General features: G+C 34.1%; 1 protein-coding gene across 1 annotated transcript in view; it reads right to left on the bottom strand.

Annotated features, from left to right (window-relative positions):
• Positions 1-1,184: 1,184 nt before the first annotated feature.
• LOC111797502 (uncharacterized aarF domain-containing protein kinase At1g71810, chloroplastic) overlaps positions 1,185-16,344 on the bottom strand; it is a 19,630-nt gene continuing 4,470 nt past the window's right edge. Inside the window, exons 7-21 of the mRNA XM_023680513.1 lie at positions 15,879-15,922; positions 10,449-10,539; positions 8,666-8,707; positions 8,438-8,546; positions 7,994-8,108; positions 7,844-7,893; positions 7,650-7,728; positions 6,686-6,736; positions 6,438-6,579; positions 6,306-6,350; positions 3,966-4,070; positions 3,839-3,880; positions 3,263-3,442; positions 2,696-2,788; positions 1,185-1,671 (exon numbers count right to left, since the gene is read on the bottom strand). Coding sequence (XP_023536281.1) covers positions 1,567-1,671; positions 2,696-2,788; positions 3,263-3,442; positions 3,839-3,880; positions 3,966-4,070; positions 6,306-6,350; positions 6,438-6,579; positions 6,686-6,736; positions 7,650-7,728; positions 7,844-7,893; positions 7,994-8,108; positions 8,438-8,546; positions 8,666-8,707; positions 10,449-10,539; positions 15,879-15,922 — 1,293 coding nt within the window. The 3' untranslated portion in view covers positions 1,185-1,566. The remainder of the gene's footprint in view (positions 1,672-2,695; positions 2,789-3,262; positions 3,443-3,838; positions 3,881-3,965; positions 4,071-6,305; positions 6,351-6,437; positions 6,580-6,685; positions 6,737-7,649; positions 7,729-7,843; positions 7,894-7,993; positions 8,109-8,437; positions 8,547-8,665; positions 8,708-10,448; positions 10,540-15,878; positions 15,923-16,344) is intronic.

The following is a 16,344-nucleotide window of genomic DNA, read 5'->3' as shown; positions in this document are numbered from 1 at the left end:
CTCATCAAGGAGTTAGTAGTACGACAATGGCATTAGAGTCTCTGTCTTATCTCTTCTCTGGAATGCTCTTAGTGCTAGCAATTTCCTACCAAGCGTAGTAGTACAAGTACGGTTGAGGTAGGCCTAGGCAAAATAGTGTAATGTGTTGAGTCGATCATACGTAGAGGAAAAGGCCCATGGACTCCTTAATGAGGAGGAAAAGGCCAATGGACTCCTTAATGAGGCCACTATGCAGTAACCTTCTTGGTATCATGCAATAAAACTTAATTGTTGNTCCTTAATGAGGCCACTATGCAGTAACCTTCTTGGTATCATGTAGTAAAACTTAATTGTAGGTCAGCACATGGGTGTCGCTCCCTCAAACTAGGATGACTATATCGTCTAGTGGGAGAGTTCGTCATCTAACTTCCCATGGATGATGTTCATGCTAGCAAACACCATACTATTTTACCAGATGATTATAAGGTTTTGTGATATAAACCAAGACATCAATTATGCAATATAAACTTGAAGGAAGATGTGAAGAAAATGTTGTCAAAATTATCAAAAGATGTTTCAATTCATGCCACATAGAAGAAGAATCAAGTTTCATTGTTATAAATTGTGGGTTCATAATTATGAGTTATGGTGTGTATCTAATGTATTTTAAGACTTATTTACATCATAGCTAATTATGACTATAAGAGATACATCGTGGTTAACATAGTCTCATAATAGTCACAAGTAGTAACAATAGTCTCATAATAGTCACAAGTAGTTTAAGTTTTACATAGTTAGAAGAATGTGATTCTGAACTGTTAAATAAAGACAGTTTCCTTTTCTTTTGGACAGTTAAAAGTATTTTTAACTCATTAGCAATGTTATAAATGTTATGTCTAGGTGAAATGAAGATAAAACGACAGAAAATTGAGAAAATGAAAGTTATGAATAACGTGGAGTTCTAAAAAAAGTAAACACATTCTATATAATTTTCTCTAAATCTCGAACCTCTATTACCTGACCTGAACTTTACAGTCAAGTAAATTAATTAAATCCTGAACCTAAACAAAAATATGAGTTAATGAAATCCCGAACCTTGTAAACTCAGGTTTCACTATCTCTTTGATTGAACGAGGTAAATAGATGAAATAGCTCTTTTTTTGAACGAGGTAAAACGGGAATGAGCAACGACTGAGAAGATGAGGTAAACATAAATATAAACCATACTCTTACATATATGGATGTTACACACGAACATATAAAAATATGATGAAAATCATTGTTTTTTTTCCCAAGAGAAGGCTCTGGCTTAACACAAAAATAACATAGAAACATTTAATTTGTAATAGCCTGATTTTGAACGCCCAGTTTGCATCTTAATTCAAAATTTCATGTCAAAATATGCATGCTTTTGAATCATGAAGTCTCCTTCCACAATCTTCTTCAAAATGAATGGATCATTATCCTCCTGGACATGAGGAGAAGTAGAAACTGATTTTGCTATGAATCAAGACATTTTGAACATTATATTTTTTTTTTGTATATCATATCTCATTTTTGGTCCCGGACGCCAATTCAAATGGCTACTTAGCTCCACATCCTCCTAATGGTTCTTGCAGTAACACGGGAAATCAAACGCCTTGCGACCTCGACTGGAAGGTTAAGTATTTGTTGCTGTGATTCTGGTGGGAGCTGCAAGAAAGGCATCAAAGAGAAATCGTAAAAACATTGAATGACAGACGAATTAGAAAAAATAAAGCACTGAAGTACTAATTGTCTCAAAATGTCACAAGAAAAGAGAACAAACATCTACACAGTCATAAATTCTTTGAAAGTTGCCTCAAATTTAAATTTAATAGCCATTTCCAACTTCTTTATAGTCCAAAGAACACTAGGCCAAGCCAATATCATACACAAAATAACTCTTTTCTTCAAGTGCATTTAAGTGCTCGTATTATAACATCTTAAAAGTACACACCACATGATGTTGGACATGTTGGATGAAAGTCCCATATTGGCTAATTTAGGAAATGATCACGAGTTTATAATCAAGAAATACTCTCTACATTGGTATGAGCCCTTTTGAGGAAGTCCAAAGCAAAGCCATGAGAGCTTATGCTCAAAGTGGACAATATCATTGTGGAGAGTCGTGTTCATTTAACATGGTATCAGAGCCATGCCCTAACTTAGCCATGTCAATAGAATCCTCAAATGTTGAACAAAGGACTTCAAAAGAAAAGGAGTAGGCATCGTAAAAAATGACTAAGACTCCAAAAGAAAAGGAGTCGAGCCTCGATTAAGAGGAGGCATACTTTGTTTGAGGGGAGGTATTGGATAAAAGTCCCACATTGGCTAATTTAGGGAATGGTCATGGGTTTATAATCAAGGAATACTCTCTCCATTGGTATGAGGCCTTTTGGAGAAGCCCAAAGCAAAGTCATGAGAGCTTATGCTCAAAGTGGACAATATCATACCATTGTGGAGAGTTGTGTTCATTTAACCGGACAAACATTATAGAGCTAGAGAAGAGATTATAACAATAATATGTTGCATTTTTAACATGTAGCAAGCGATGAACAAACATGTGGACTAGTCATGATATCTATAGATGATATTTTGAAACATGATTAAATTTCCTAGAAATTTTTATGATCAATAAATAAATGTGAGGTTGTTACAGAAAACATATTGGCAAGTACATATATTAGATCTATACCTCAGGAATAACAGAAAGTACGAATAAAATTTCCTGTACATATGCTTCATCAAACCCCGTTATCTGATTCTTATTAGCTCTCTGCAAAGTTACCTATCATGGTGAAAAAGGCCAACAAGATAGCATAAGGTTCAAGAAACAACCCAATAGGTAGAGAAAAAAGAGACAACAATGTGCCATAATTAATTCAAAAACATTTTTTAGCTCTAATATAAAAACTTGAGAAAACTCATATCCATGATAGATTATGTGCTAGGGCATTGAGTATATAATATAGATTCTAATATATTCTCATTCAAAGCTGGAATTTCGGGTAACAAGTATATGCCAAATCTTATAGGTCATAAAAAATAGAGAATAAAATAGATTTCTTTTACTTGTTTCTATAAACCACAAAAACACTCCTTTTGTTGAAATGAGGTCATTTTTCCACCTCTTTTTGGACTAATATTCAGGAACTAAGAAGTGTATAAACCATAATTTTTCCAGTTTCTTTCATAAAAGGACCTAGTTTGGTCTATAAATTCTTAATTTCATTAGTAATGCTAGTAAGAGTAAAGGACCAACCTCATTAGAAAGATTTTCTTGAGATCCTGACAGCAAGAGTATAAGACGATTCAATGTTCTCAAGTTGTTCACATCTTCATTGGTCATCATCGATACAGAAATTGAGGAGCCAAAAGGTATCCTTGCAGCAGTTATAGAATTTATAGAATCCAATGTTGCTAATCCCAATGCATCCAAACCCTGACAATACCCACACACAAAAAGCAAAAAGAAAAACGAAGAGATAAAGGAAATATGGTATGCATCAAGAAAACTATACCGATTTATAATTAAATCATAGTACACAATATTCACGGGACTGCCTAGATAGGTTCCAATACCTCCACTAAAGAAACACAAAGATGTATAAAGTAAACCAAACTGTCAATTGTTCACGAAAATTAGTCATTGGAATTTGGCAACAATATTTGTACAAAAAGAATGAATATTTCTTAGAAATTCTAAGATGATTGATCAAAACATAAGTTTCAAGACATGAGAACATTTGAGTGGTAAAATAATACCTTTTCTTATAATAGACTATCAATCAAATTAAAATCATGTAAGGAGGGAAAAATGTATAGGCCAAAAATTTACCTTGGCTATTTCTTGGAGAAGTAAATCTCTCAGGAAGGAGCCCTGTATTATTAAATTAAAGTCACTAATCATAAAGGGATACTTTAGAGATGTTACTTAAAATGCAGACAAAAAAGCTAGTTCATACCTTATCAGACAATGCAAAGGAAAGAACTTCCTTGACTACTATTTTGGTATCCGAGTTCTCTACAACTTTTCTCACTGAGGACTTCTCGATTCTAGCACGAAGTGACTGCCAGAAGAACGATATCATTGTAATATATAAACACACATTAGAATGAAAATTATTATCAATCATGCAGAAGATGTTTACAAGCATGGATGAATTTAATGAGCAAGGGAGCAACACAACAAGTCCTTAAGGTGGATAATTCAAGTTCGGATGAATTTAATAAGCAATGGAGCAACACATCAAGTCCTTAAGGCGGATAATTCAAGTCCCCCAAATCAACAATTAAATCCCTTACTCCATTAGGAATCACGACTCTCTACAGTGGTATGATATTGTCCACTTTGAGCATAAGCCTTGATGGCTTTCAAAGGCTTCTCCAAAAGGCCTCATAATGTATTCCTTAATTATGAACCCACAATCATTCCCTAAATTAGCCAATGTGGGACTCTCTCCCAACAATCCTCCCCTCAAACAAAGTACACTATAGAGCCTCCCCCTGAGACCTATAGAGCCCTCGAACAACCTCCCCTTAATTGAAGCTCGACTTCTTCTCTAGAGCCCTCGAACAAAGTACACACTTTGTTCGACACTTTATTCACTTTTGACAACACCTTTGAGGCTTAAAATTCTTTGTTCGACATTTGAGGATTTTATTGACATGACTAAGTTTAGGGCATGGCTCTGATACCATATTAGGAATCACAACTCTCCACAGTGGTATGATATTGTCCACTTTGAGCATAAGCTCCGATTGCTTTGCTTTGGGTTTCTCCAAAAGGCTTCATACCATCTTTACTTATAAATCCACGATCATTCCTAAATTAGCCAATGTGGGACTCTCTCCCAACAATCCTCACCATACTCAATAGATTGTTGACCAAAACACATCTGGTGAATCTTTGTCATAGACAATATTAGACCTTTTTGTGCCTGACTTGACATGCTTTGAGAATTATAACAATTACTCATCGTTCTTACATCTATAATCATGTACAAGAAAAAGCCATGAAACATTCTTGACATATTCTATGTCATCGACTATTTAACCTTCACGTTCAGAGTTTCTTGAATTAACCCAAATTCATTCTTCATAGAGTTCTGAAACTCCATCATTCCCTTTCCTGTCGCTTCCTAATTGACCAAGAATATAACTTACCAGACAAACCAAGTCATTTGAGGTCCTTGGACCCTCCCTCTTGAGATACAACTCGCATCCTAACTAAATACCAATATATCCATAATAACATTCGAATCATTTCAGTCCTTGGTTCCATACGATTAGTCATTTTCAATCACAACCTGCTCTATTNCTCGCATCCTAACTAAATACCAATATATCCATAATAACATTCTAATCATTTCAGTCCTTGGTTCCATACGATTAGTCATTTTCAATCACAACCTGCTCTATTACCAAAAATTGATAAGAACTAGAATTTACTACATATCACTAAAAATAGACAAGGAAAGATTTAGAGAGCTTCTCATTTCTTCAACGAAATAAAAACCTCTTCAAGTCTCCAAAAGTTTTACTTATACAATTCAATATCAAGAAAACTAAATAATGACTTAAATCAATTTTTCCTTGCACAATCAAACCTTCCGTTGGACGATTTATCAGTTCTTCACAATTTCTAGAGATATTAACACAATAATTAAAAAAAGACGAATCAAATATTTCGACTTCGATAGGAAGAAATCCACATTTATTTGAAAAACCTTCACTATAAACGTGTTCATAGTCAAAAAAATTCAAAGTTTTTGAAGAACATTATATAAATAAATATATAAGCTTCTTAATAAGTTTTTCTAATTTCATACCTTAGATATTATTTTAAGTTAATTAAAAAGTTTAAAATGTAAAAAACGAATAAAATGTTCCTTAAACAATAAAACACTAAAAGAGATTTTATAACATTGATAAAATTATCATGTAATAAAATTCAAAATTATCATGTAATAAAATTCACCAAAACTTTGAATTAAAATTAAATAGGAAATATAAAAACAATAAATTTTTAACAACACATGGCTCAAAAAGTGTAAAAGAAGTATTTTCGAAATCTAATTAAATAATAGGGTCAAGCTTTGTACGTTGTTAAAAAAAAGAAAGTGATTAAAGAAGATAGCATTATTCCAACAAGGGTCTCAAAAGGAGAACTTGAGTTTAAATACCCTTTCCCAAATTTAAAATACATAAGTGAATAAATTAACTTTATTAAACAATTGAAGCTTAATTTGAAAGTACAAAGCATTTTGATCCATATATTGATACAATAAAATAGAAAATCTCACCTCCGTGATCAGAGACTCCAAACGATCAATTCTGAAAACTCCTTCCTATCAAGAAAATATAATGTTATATTTAAGAAGGGACTAAAAAATTCAATGAACTAATCTTTATTTAAAAAGCAAAAAATGTTTCACTTCATAAAGCAGGGATGTCAAGGAGGATTTGAGCTTGGGCGAATTGTCGGTGAGTACTTTTCTAGCAATCCATGGATATGTACTGCCTAAAACTTTGTAATTTGGGTCAAAACTGACAGCAATTCCCTCCAATACTGCAAGGCTAAATCCATCATCGAAGTAAACCAATGATTTTATCACCTCGTTGATAGCATAAAACTACTAGTTTTTACCATGCAAAGTACATAACTCACAAAGAGTATGACTACCTTCTAATAACGAGAGAAAAATATGAAGGTATCCGGAATTTGAATTTATACCTGCAGGAAAATTTAAAAGAATATCAATGGGAATCCAAAAGTAAGCTAAATTTTAAATTTTTTATGTGAAAAGGAAAATATTACTCTTTTAGCCCAGTGAAAATATTACAACATGACAAATTTAAACTTCTATTAATACTCTGCTTTGACAACAAGCCCACATCCAACCACCATTGCCCTTGGGTACCAACGATATCCTTAGAAAAAAGTAGCAATAGTTGAGGATTTAGGTGATTGAAGGGTAGAAAACAAGCTAAGATGGCTTGCCATGTGATCTCTATGTTGACGTTTGTCTAGTCTAATCATCAAGATGGCTCTAAGGTTGAATGCACCACCTAATCATTGAAGCAAAGCATGAATAGATTGCACACAGGCATGCATAGAAGGCGCGCACACACTCATGAGACCTCCAAAGGAGTTGCACAGCGTGTGGACGCTAGCCTCGGCCTAAGTAGGCAGCATTTGCATGTGTCTGCCCATGCCAACCAACTCCATCCCTCGACCAACATGTATGCATCCACCCCTTGCTGGGTTGCATCCACACACCAATCAACCACCCAAATGCCTCACCTACCAGTCCCTGAGCCCTACCAACGCACTACATGCACCAAGCTGAACATAATCTCTACATATCTCCGAAGACTTCTTTTACATGTACTTTTATGTTTTTTTAGAATTGAACTCCTTTTTAGACCTTATCCCCCATCCTTGGTGTTAGCCAAACTTATGTCTTCTATTAGTTTTAAGCTTTCTTTGTTCAGACTTAACTTTCTCACTCAACTTAAATTGATTAAAATTTCTTAAGTTTAGTGAGCGAGTTAACTTTTCTTCACTTTGTAACCTAGACTTGAAAATACAAAGAATAATGAAACTAAGATTGTGATTGGATGGTAAGCGTCGAGAAATACGGTACATTGTGGTTCCTAGGTTTCCGAGAAGGTCTCCGAAGCTAATACTTCTTACTCCTTTAGAAACAGCATTTTGGAAGACAGCTGCAGCCAATATATACGTGAGATTAATACCTAATCCATGAAACCCCTTTAGAAAATTACCATAAAACTCAAGAAAGCAGTTTATTGATCCACGAAATTTTTAGATACAAAAAACCTGTTAATGCCTGTGTGACCGCTTGTCTATCTGCCGTTGGTGGAAGAAGCCTATAGAGACAAGAAAAAAGTCACCCCAAAAGGTTAAGTATCGGATGAATCATCTATAACAGGAAACAAGTAGAGGGAAAAGAGGGAAAAGCAACAATACCCAAGGGTGACAAAATCCTTGGCTAATGCATCAAAATCACGGTTTACAAGATGGAGACAAGCTTCAATAAATCCATCGCGAAGCTCTTGTTTAAATTCGCCCATCATACCAAAATCTGACAATAAAGCAGGTGCATAAATATTAGCTCATCAAGATATCAAGATATATGGTCTTATCATTGTATGTAAAAAAAAAATTAAACATGAGAAAAAAGTTTGACATTGGTATCTGGTTCAAGTCTGAAACAAAAAGTTTGACAACAATCATAAAACTGTTTTTGGTTCGCATAATATGAAATTTCACAATATAACAATGGCTTTATATTTTTAAATTATTTTAAAGTAATACACCTTATTATAACTTCTAACAGTGAAGGGGCAAAAACTTAAGACGTACAATCAAGCTCACTAAAAGTAGAAAAGATGATATAGTTACGGATAATACCTAAATAAGCTAATTTTCCATCAGAGGTGCGAAGAAGATTTCCCGGGTGAGGATCTGCATGATAGAATCCATATTCTAGAAGTTGATTGAAGGAGCAATATACCCCAACCTGATTGGGACTAGGAAAGAGATTCTATTTAGAGATTACAAAAGGAAACGCTACACGAGAAGATTACTTGAGAAACATATAATCTATTTGTAGAATCTCAATTAAGTCTTGAAAATGACCTCGACCAAATAAAGATCCTTCATTTCTGTTAACTTCTGGCCCTACATAAATAATATGGAAGATAAGTAAGCAAAGATCCTATTAAACACTCAAAAAAGAATTATATTCATAAACTAATAGATTCATGTTACAATGTGAAATGAAAATTGTTGAAAATTGTTTTTATTAAAAGAGAAAAAAGTAACTGGCCCTAGCACAATAGTCTCTCAACTTGATTGCTTTCCTTCTCACAAAATTTAGTAAGGTTAAACTTACAAGTTGCAAGGATACCGCAATAGTCAAAATGAGAGTTTTGAGTTTTTATTCATGAAAAGGTTGTTGATAACAATGTGTCTTCGTAAACTAACTAAAACAAACTCCTCATGCCCTTTACACAAACTAACTAAAACAAAATCATAGGCATAAAAGCCTCCAATCTTTATATTGAAAGAGTTATTAGAAAACCTTCTTTAGTGTAAGCACCAGAGATCTTTTAGCAAAATCTCATCTTTCAAATCAATCAACCATTGATCCTTCTGTGAAAAATCTTTAGTTTCCTTCTAACCAAATACATAAAAGAATAGCAAAACTAAAGAAACCCAAACAAAACTGAACTTACAAAAAACAAAAAGGCATCACAACCAAAGAAAAAGAGGTCTAAAAGAAATAAAAAATTTAGGAAAGAAAACCAAAAAGAGTAGCAAAAGACCAAACCAATTCTAAAACTTTTCAATACCTCAAAAATTTTCTCTATCCCTTTCAAGTCTTAGCATGAATGTTCCATAAAACAACCCAAAGATCTCGACCCATTAGCTCAAAATGGTTGAGTGAAACAAAGATTCCTCCTTCGTTTTTCAAACAAGTTCTTGTTTCAAACAAACCATACATACACCAAATGGCTTGTAAAGCGCATATCTCAAGGAAATGCACGAGACTCCAACCTCACCATGAATTTTGATTCTCATAAACATGTNTCCCCTACACACACATCATTATGGAATCTAGCCTACTTCAACACCCTATTTGAAAATCAGATTTTTCTAAACAAAGTTTCTCTAATAGTTTTTTTCTAATTTAATCATTTGATATAAATAAAAATTTCAATCAGAATTAAATATATATATAATTTTAGATTAAGAATTGAAAATTTTGTAAAAAGAGAAAACCTTTTTTATTGAGAGATTAAAAGAGTAATTATTGCTCAAAAGGGTACAAATTTAAAAAGAGTGAGAGAAAAAAGTAAAGAGAAATTATTCAAACAAACCACAATCGGTAGCAAATAATAGACTTAAAAATTTAACAAAGAAACTAATACAGAATCAAAAGAATTAATGTTGAATTGCCAAAAAAAAATTGGAATAGACTTCTAAAAGCTCCATCAAGCATTAGCAAAGAGTCTCAAACTTCCTTTTAAGGAAATTGATTTCATAAAGAAGCTTCTCCTTCAAAGTTCTTTTCAATTCCTTATTCAAGCAAAAAAATTAGCACTAGATACTAGATTTAACTCCATAAGAAAGGTTGAAAATAAATCTCAAAGAAAGCCTCGAAAGATAAAATTCACGCATCTTCAAAAGGAATAAATAGAGGAAAAAGCCAAAAACTTCTTGAACTTCCAAAAAACAAATCAGTTTTTTCCAAAAATGATAACCAATAAATAAAATCATTAAAAATAAAGAAATTGGACAAGGTTGGCATAAAAAATTCCTATCCAACGATAATTTTGTCATCTTCAATCTTATCGATTTGTCGATCAATAGTAACTTTACCCATTACTATCTCAAAGGATGAGTCAAGCAATAGTACCTTTACCCATTCCATAATAAGGACCCTACGAGTTGTGTGCTCGATGAACATTTGAGGAACCAACACATCTTGCAAATTTCCATACAATTCTCTGCTCGATCAATTGTAGAATAGCAGAACTCAGCAATATGTATGATTTTAGGATGAAATAAATTATCAACATGTGTTGGTTATAAATATGCTATTTATGTGTAATTGTTAATGATTTTATTTTATTCTAACTCCCATTATTTCTTTGTATGTATTGTGTCTTTCTTCTATGTAATAAGAATATGTATCTTAGTATTAAATTATGTGTAATTGTGTCTTTCTTCCATAAAAATTAAGAATGTAATTTTGCATCTTAAGCCCGTCATAAACATTTTGCCCCAAGACACGTTTATAAAGAAGGATGCTGTCAAGCTAAGATATCTACTTGTCACATAATTTACGGGATAAACAAATTGTTAATATCACTATCCCCTAAACTAGCTTGCCATTATTAAAAATGAGCTTCATGGTGATCTTCAAAAAGAAGTCTATAATAAGAAGCAATATGGATGATTAAAGCAATGTCCACGTGGATGGTTGAAAAAATTTAGTCACGTGATTGAAAACTTTGGTATGAGGAAAACACCCTAGATCATCCTATCTATTTATAAACAATATGAGAGTGGTTTTGTTGTGCGCCGAAAGCGGAACAAATGTACTCACAACACTAATGAACGGAATTACACAAGAGACACCAAGATATTTACGTGGTTCGGAGAGAAGAAGTTCCCCTACATCCACGGGTAGCAACCAATCATTAAAAACAAAGTGTTACAAGTGAATACCTCACTATCACAGTACAAAGACTCTCACCAATGTGACACTCAACAAATACAATGTGACACCCAAAACTCTCTCAAATCCCGATATATAACTAAACCCTGGTATGACTAAATCTAATTCAAATAACCAAATCAAATCTAATCCAAATAACCAAATCAAATCAAATCCAAAAACCAAATCAAATCTAACTTATGACAATTTACAACAATCTCCACCTTGTCATAATATCTCCAAGTTGATATCTAAGTTGGTTGCTACCACCTCAAGCCTCAATACGTATGTTGGGAACTCCATCAATCATAGAGAAAGCATATGCAGTATTATCAAACCTTACAGGTTTTCGAATTACCCTTCGTGGTCTATTCTTGGCGATAGACTCAGGTTTCTCCACTTTTTCATTTACAAGGCTTTGCTCCTCCTGTTCTAAGATATCAGAGTTATTATCTACCTGATCAATAGGTTCTTCAGTAAGAGCAACCATATCAGGAGAGAACACCACCTTCTCCACTTGCTTCAATGCCTCGTCATTATTTTCAATTTTCATCAAAAACATTCCAGAATCATCGAATGTCACATCTCGACTATTAACAATCTTACTTGTTTCTGGACACCATAACCTATAGCCCTTCACGCCTTTGCTAAAGCCCATAAACTTTGGTTTTTTTTTTTTTTTTTTGCTCTAGGATCCAGCTTTGAGTCTATCACTTGATAATAAGCAGGACACCCAAACACATGCAATTTATCATAATCACTAACAGGAGTACCTGACCATATCTCAAGCGGAGTTTTCCCACCATTTCCAGAAACAGGTAAACGATTCACCAAGTGAACTGCATAACTGAGAGCCTCAGCCCAAAATGCCTTACTCAATTCTGCTTGAGACAATATCCATCGAACCTTCTCTATTAATGTCTGGTTCATTCTCTCAGCAACTCCATTTTGTTGTGGCTTACCAGGAACAGTGAAGTGTCGAACGATCCCTTCATCTCGGCATACTTTAAGAAATGGATCATAAGTATATTCTCCACAATTGTCTGATCTCAACTTTTTGATTTTCCTGTCTGTCTGATTCTCTACCATTTTCTTCCACTCTAGGAAGATTTGGAGAACCTCGTTTCTGTGCCTCATGGGATACATCCAAACTCTCCTCGAGTAGTTATCAATAAAGGTGACAAACCACCTCTTTCCTCCCAATGAGACATTCTTCGTGGGGCCCCATACATCAGTGTGAACATAATCCAAAATGCCCTTTGTTTGATGTATAGCTGTACAAAACTTCATANTTCGTGGGGCCCCATACATCAGTGTGAACATAATCCAAAATGCCCTTTGTTTGATGTATAGCTGTACAAAACTTCATATTTTTTTGTTTACCAAATATACAATGTTCACAGAAATCAATTTTACTTGTTGTGGCACCCTTAAGAACTCCTTGGTTCACCATGTCTGAAGCCCCTTCTCACCAGCATGCCCAAGTCTCATGTGTCATAATTTCGATACGTCTTGTTCTTTCGAACTTGCCACAGCAGCATGCTCAATTATTATGGTTTCGTTGAGGTAGTATATGTTACCTCTTCTAGTTCCTTTAATTGCCACCAAAGCTCCACGAGCTACTTTCAAATTCCTTCCTTCCAAAATGATGCGATAACCACTCGCATCCAAAACGCCAAGGGAAATCAAATTTTTCTTCAAGTTAGGGACATACCTCACATCATTGAGTTTTCGTATTACCCCGTCAAACATCTTGATTTGTACTGAGCCAATTCCCGTCATCTTGCAAGTACTATCATTTCCCATATAGACAACTCCACCATTGAACTCTTTGAAGTCCAAAAACATCTCTCTGTTGGAACACATATGATAGGAGCACCCAGAATCAAGAATCCATTCACTGGTTTGGCTAACTGATAAGGAGATCGTCAAGGCATTATCTGTATCAGTGTCGTCATCTCTAACCACATTGGACTTCGACCCCTTCTCTTTTAAGATCGGGCAATCTTTCTTCCAATGGTCTTTCTGTCGACAATATGCACACTCATTTTTATCAAGTTTTCTCCAATTACCATATCTACCTCTCGAATTTGATCGGGACTCTCCACATTCGCTCCTTTTCCAAGTAGAAGTCCTTTCACGAGCAGTGAGAACATTTGAGCTAGAATCTTGATATGCCTCATTTTCCTTCTTTCGCACCTCATTATTCATCAAGGCATTTGAAACATCTTCAAAATCAATATCATAGGCTCCATGCAGTAGAGTGGTTACTAAAAACTCATAGGACTCCGGCAAAGAATTTAATAACAACAACGCCTTGTCTTCATCATCAATCTTAACATCAAGATTGAACAAATCAGTGATGATTTTGTTAAAATCATCCAAATGCTCAGCCATTGAGATACCTTTCTTGTAGTCAAAACGGAAGAGTTTCTTCTTCAAATAGAGTTTATTTTCCACACTCTTTTGCATATATTTCGCCTCAAGCTTGTCCCATAGTTCTTTTGCCATGGTCTCCTTCATAAATGGATATTTCTGATCCTTGCCAAGATAGGATCGAATAATTCCGCAAGCTTGCCGATTTAATTTCGTCCATTCTGCTTCTGTCATGTCTTCAGGCATCACCTCTTGGAGAGAAGCATCAAGATCTTGCATGACCAGTAAATCGCTAACTTCGCCTCGCCAAACACCAAAATTATTGGTTCCATCAAATTTCTCTACTTCAAGATTAGAACTCAAAAATCTCGATCCACGCCGTGATTTAATTCCAGATGATTCTACCATTTTCAAGAAAATAAGCACGATTGTGAGCACGTCTAGTGGTCGATGAGGCCAAAACTTTCACAATACCCCAAATACCACAATCAGGCTCTAATACCACTTGTTGTGCGCCGAAAGCGGAACAAATGTACTCACAACACTAATGAACAGAATTACACAAGAGACACCAAGATATTTACGTGGTTCGGAGAGAAGAAGTTCCCCTACATCCACGGGTAGCAACCAATCACTAAAAACAAAGTGTTACAAGTGAATACCTCACTATCACACTACAAAGACTCTCACCAATGTGTCACTCAACAAATACAATGTGACACCCAAAACTCTCTCAAATCCCGATATCAAATCCCGATATATAACTAAACCCTGGTATGACTAAATCTAATTCAAATAACCAAATCAAATCAAAACTTATGACAATTTACAACAGGTTTCACATCCTATTACTTTTATATGTTGATGATATTGTTCTTACAAGTGATGATATATTAGTATTATCTCATTATTGATATTTTGATGGTATTATCAAATCATTCTGTTTTTTATAAACGGTATGAGAACTGTGTCATCTTATTAGTTGTATACGTTATAGATGATAATGTTATTACAAGTGATGACACATAAGACATCAAATCACTTATGACTTAACACATTTCTCCTTAGTCAATTCCATAAAAAAATTAANTATGACTTAACACATTTCTCCTTAGTCAATTCCATAAAAAAAATTTAAAAAAAATAAATAAATAAATAAAAAAGTTGGAATTGTTGACAAAGTTCCTGGGAATTGGGGTAATAAGAAGCAAGGGAATTTTGTTACCACATAAAATATATACTTGACTCGTTGACTGAAACAGGAAAGTTCAAGGCTAAGCTATGTAAGTACCACAATGGTAACTAATTTAGAACTCCTAAAGGAGGAGACATTCCTGAAAGATCTTGAAAAACATAGGAGGCTCGTGGGGAAAACTTGAATATCTTACAGTGACTCAACCATAGCTTCTTGAGTGAGTATTATGAGCTAGTATACGACTGCTCCTACAGTTGCCTATTAGGCTGGACTGGAACAGATTATGTGCTTTTTAAAGGTTGCTCATGGGCGTGGTTTTGGGCATGATTTAATACTATGGATATGGTGGTAATTTAATTTTCTGCAAGAGTAAAAAATTAAATGTAGTGTCACATTCAAAGTTGAATAAAAATATAGAGCAACATAGTATGTGTGTAAATAGTGTGAATATATCAACTTCTTATTGAGTGGAGATGTGATATCATAACACCGATTAAATTGAGTTGTGATAATCAAGTACTTCTTGATATTGCATCTACTCTAGTGTTCGTGAGAAAATTAAACAATTGAGGTTGAATCTACTTTGTCTGTGACAAAATACAGCAAGGTTTGGTATGATTAATATATATACTCCCAACTTAAGGGAAAGTCTTATAGTGCTTATTACTTTCTTTTACTTGGGTTGAACTCTTGTTTGTAAGTATCTTTAGTTAAAGAAAAATTACTTTTTACTCGTACTCTCATGACCCAAAAAGAGTACTCAAACTATACTACCTTAAGAAAATCCACAAGTGTCCCCCGTTAATTATATCTAAAAAAATCCGTAAGTGTCCCCCGTTAATCATATCTAAGAAAATCCATAACTGTCCCCCATTAATCATATCTTTTGTGTCCATTTTTTTATGGGAAATGACATTGGATTGATCAAGCTACAGTCATATAGTCCTTTACTTTTCAGACAAACGTAAAAAAAAAATAAAAAATAAAAAAACCCTGCAACAAGTCTCTTCCCCATAATGGAAAAAAAAAATCCAATATATAGAACTTGATCTTACCTGAACTTAAGACCGTTTTTTGCTTCTCTCCTGTAATCCATCTCCTGCATTCAATGTGATTTACGATTTACCTGTATTCAATCTTAACTTGAGAACAATCATCCAAAAAACTTCAAACGGAAAATGTAAAAACTAGCATGATTGGATGAGGTATAATAATTTGTAAAGGACAAATCTTCTTTGGTTATTTTGATGGGTATTCTCAAAAAATATAATCACAAGATTTCAAAGAATTATGTACGTCACATGACATGGTTAAGGGGAAAGATCATGGAAGCTAAGCTATAAGTGTATATTCTCGTCTATGTAGTTCCCTAGTAAGGATATCCTCCCTCACATCAAAGCAAGGAGTACCAAATCATTTAAGAGAAAACTGTTAATTTCACAAGAACTTCATAATTATTTTCAATTGTACTGATGTTGTTTTTATTTATTTATTTATTTATTTATTTATTATTAATATTTT

This window comes from Cucurbita pepo, chromosome LG06, assembly GCF_002806865.2.
Source record: "Cucurbita pepo subsp. pepo cultivar mu-cu-16 chromosome LG06, ASM280686v2, whole genome shotgun sequence".
NCBI lineage: Eukaryota > Viridiplantae > Streptophyta > Magnoliopsida > Cucurbitales > Cucurbitaceae > Cucurbita > Cucurbita pepo.
Note: the sequence above shows the minus strand (reverse complement) of the source record. Positions and strands in the feature narration are given on the sequence as shown.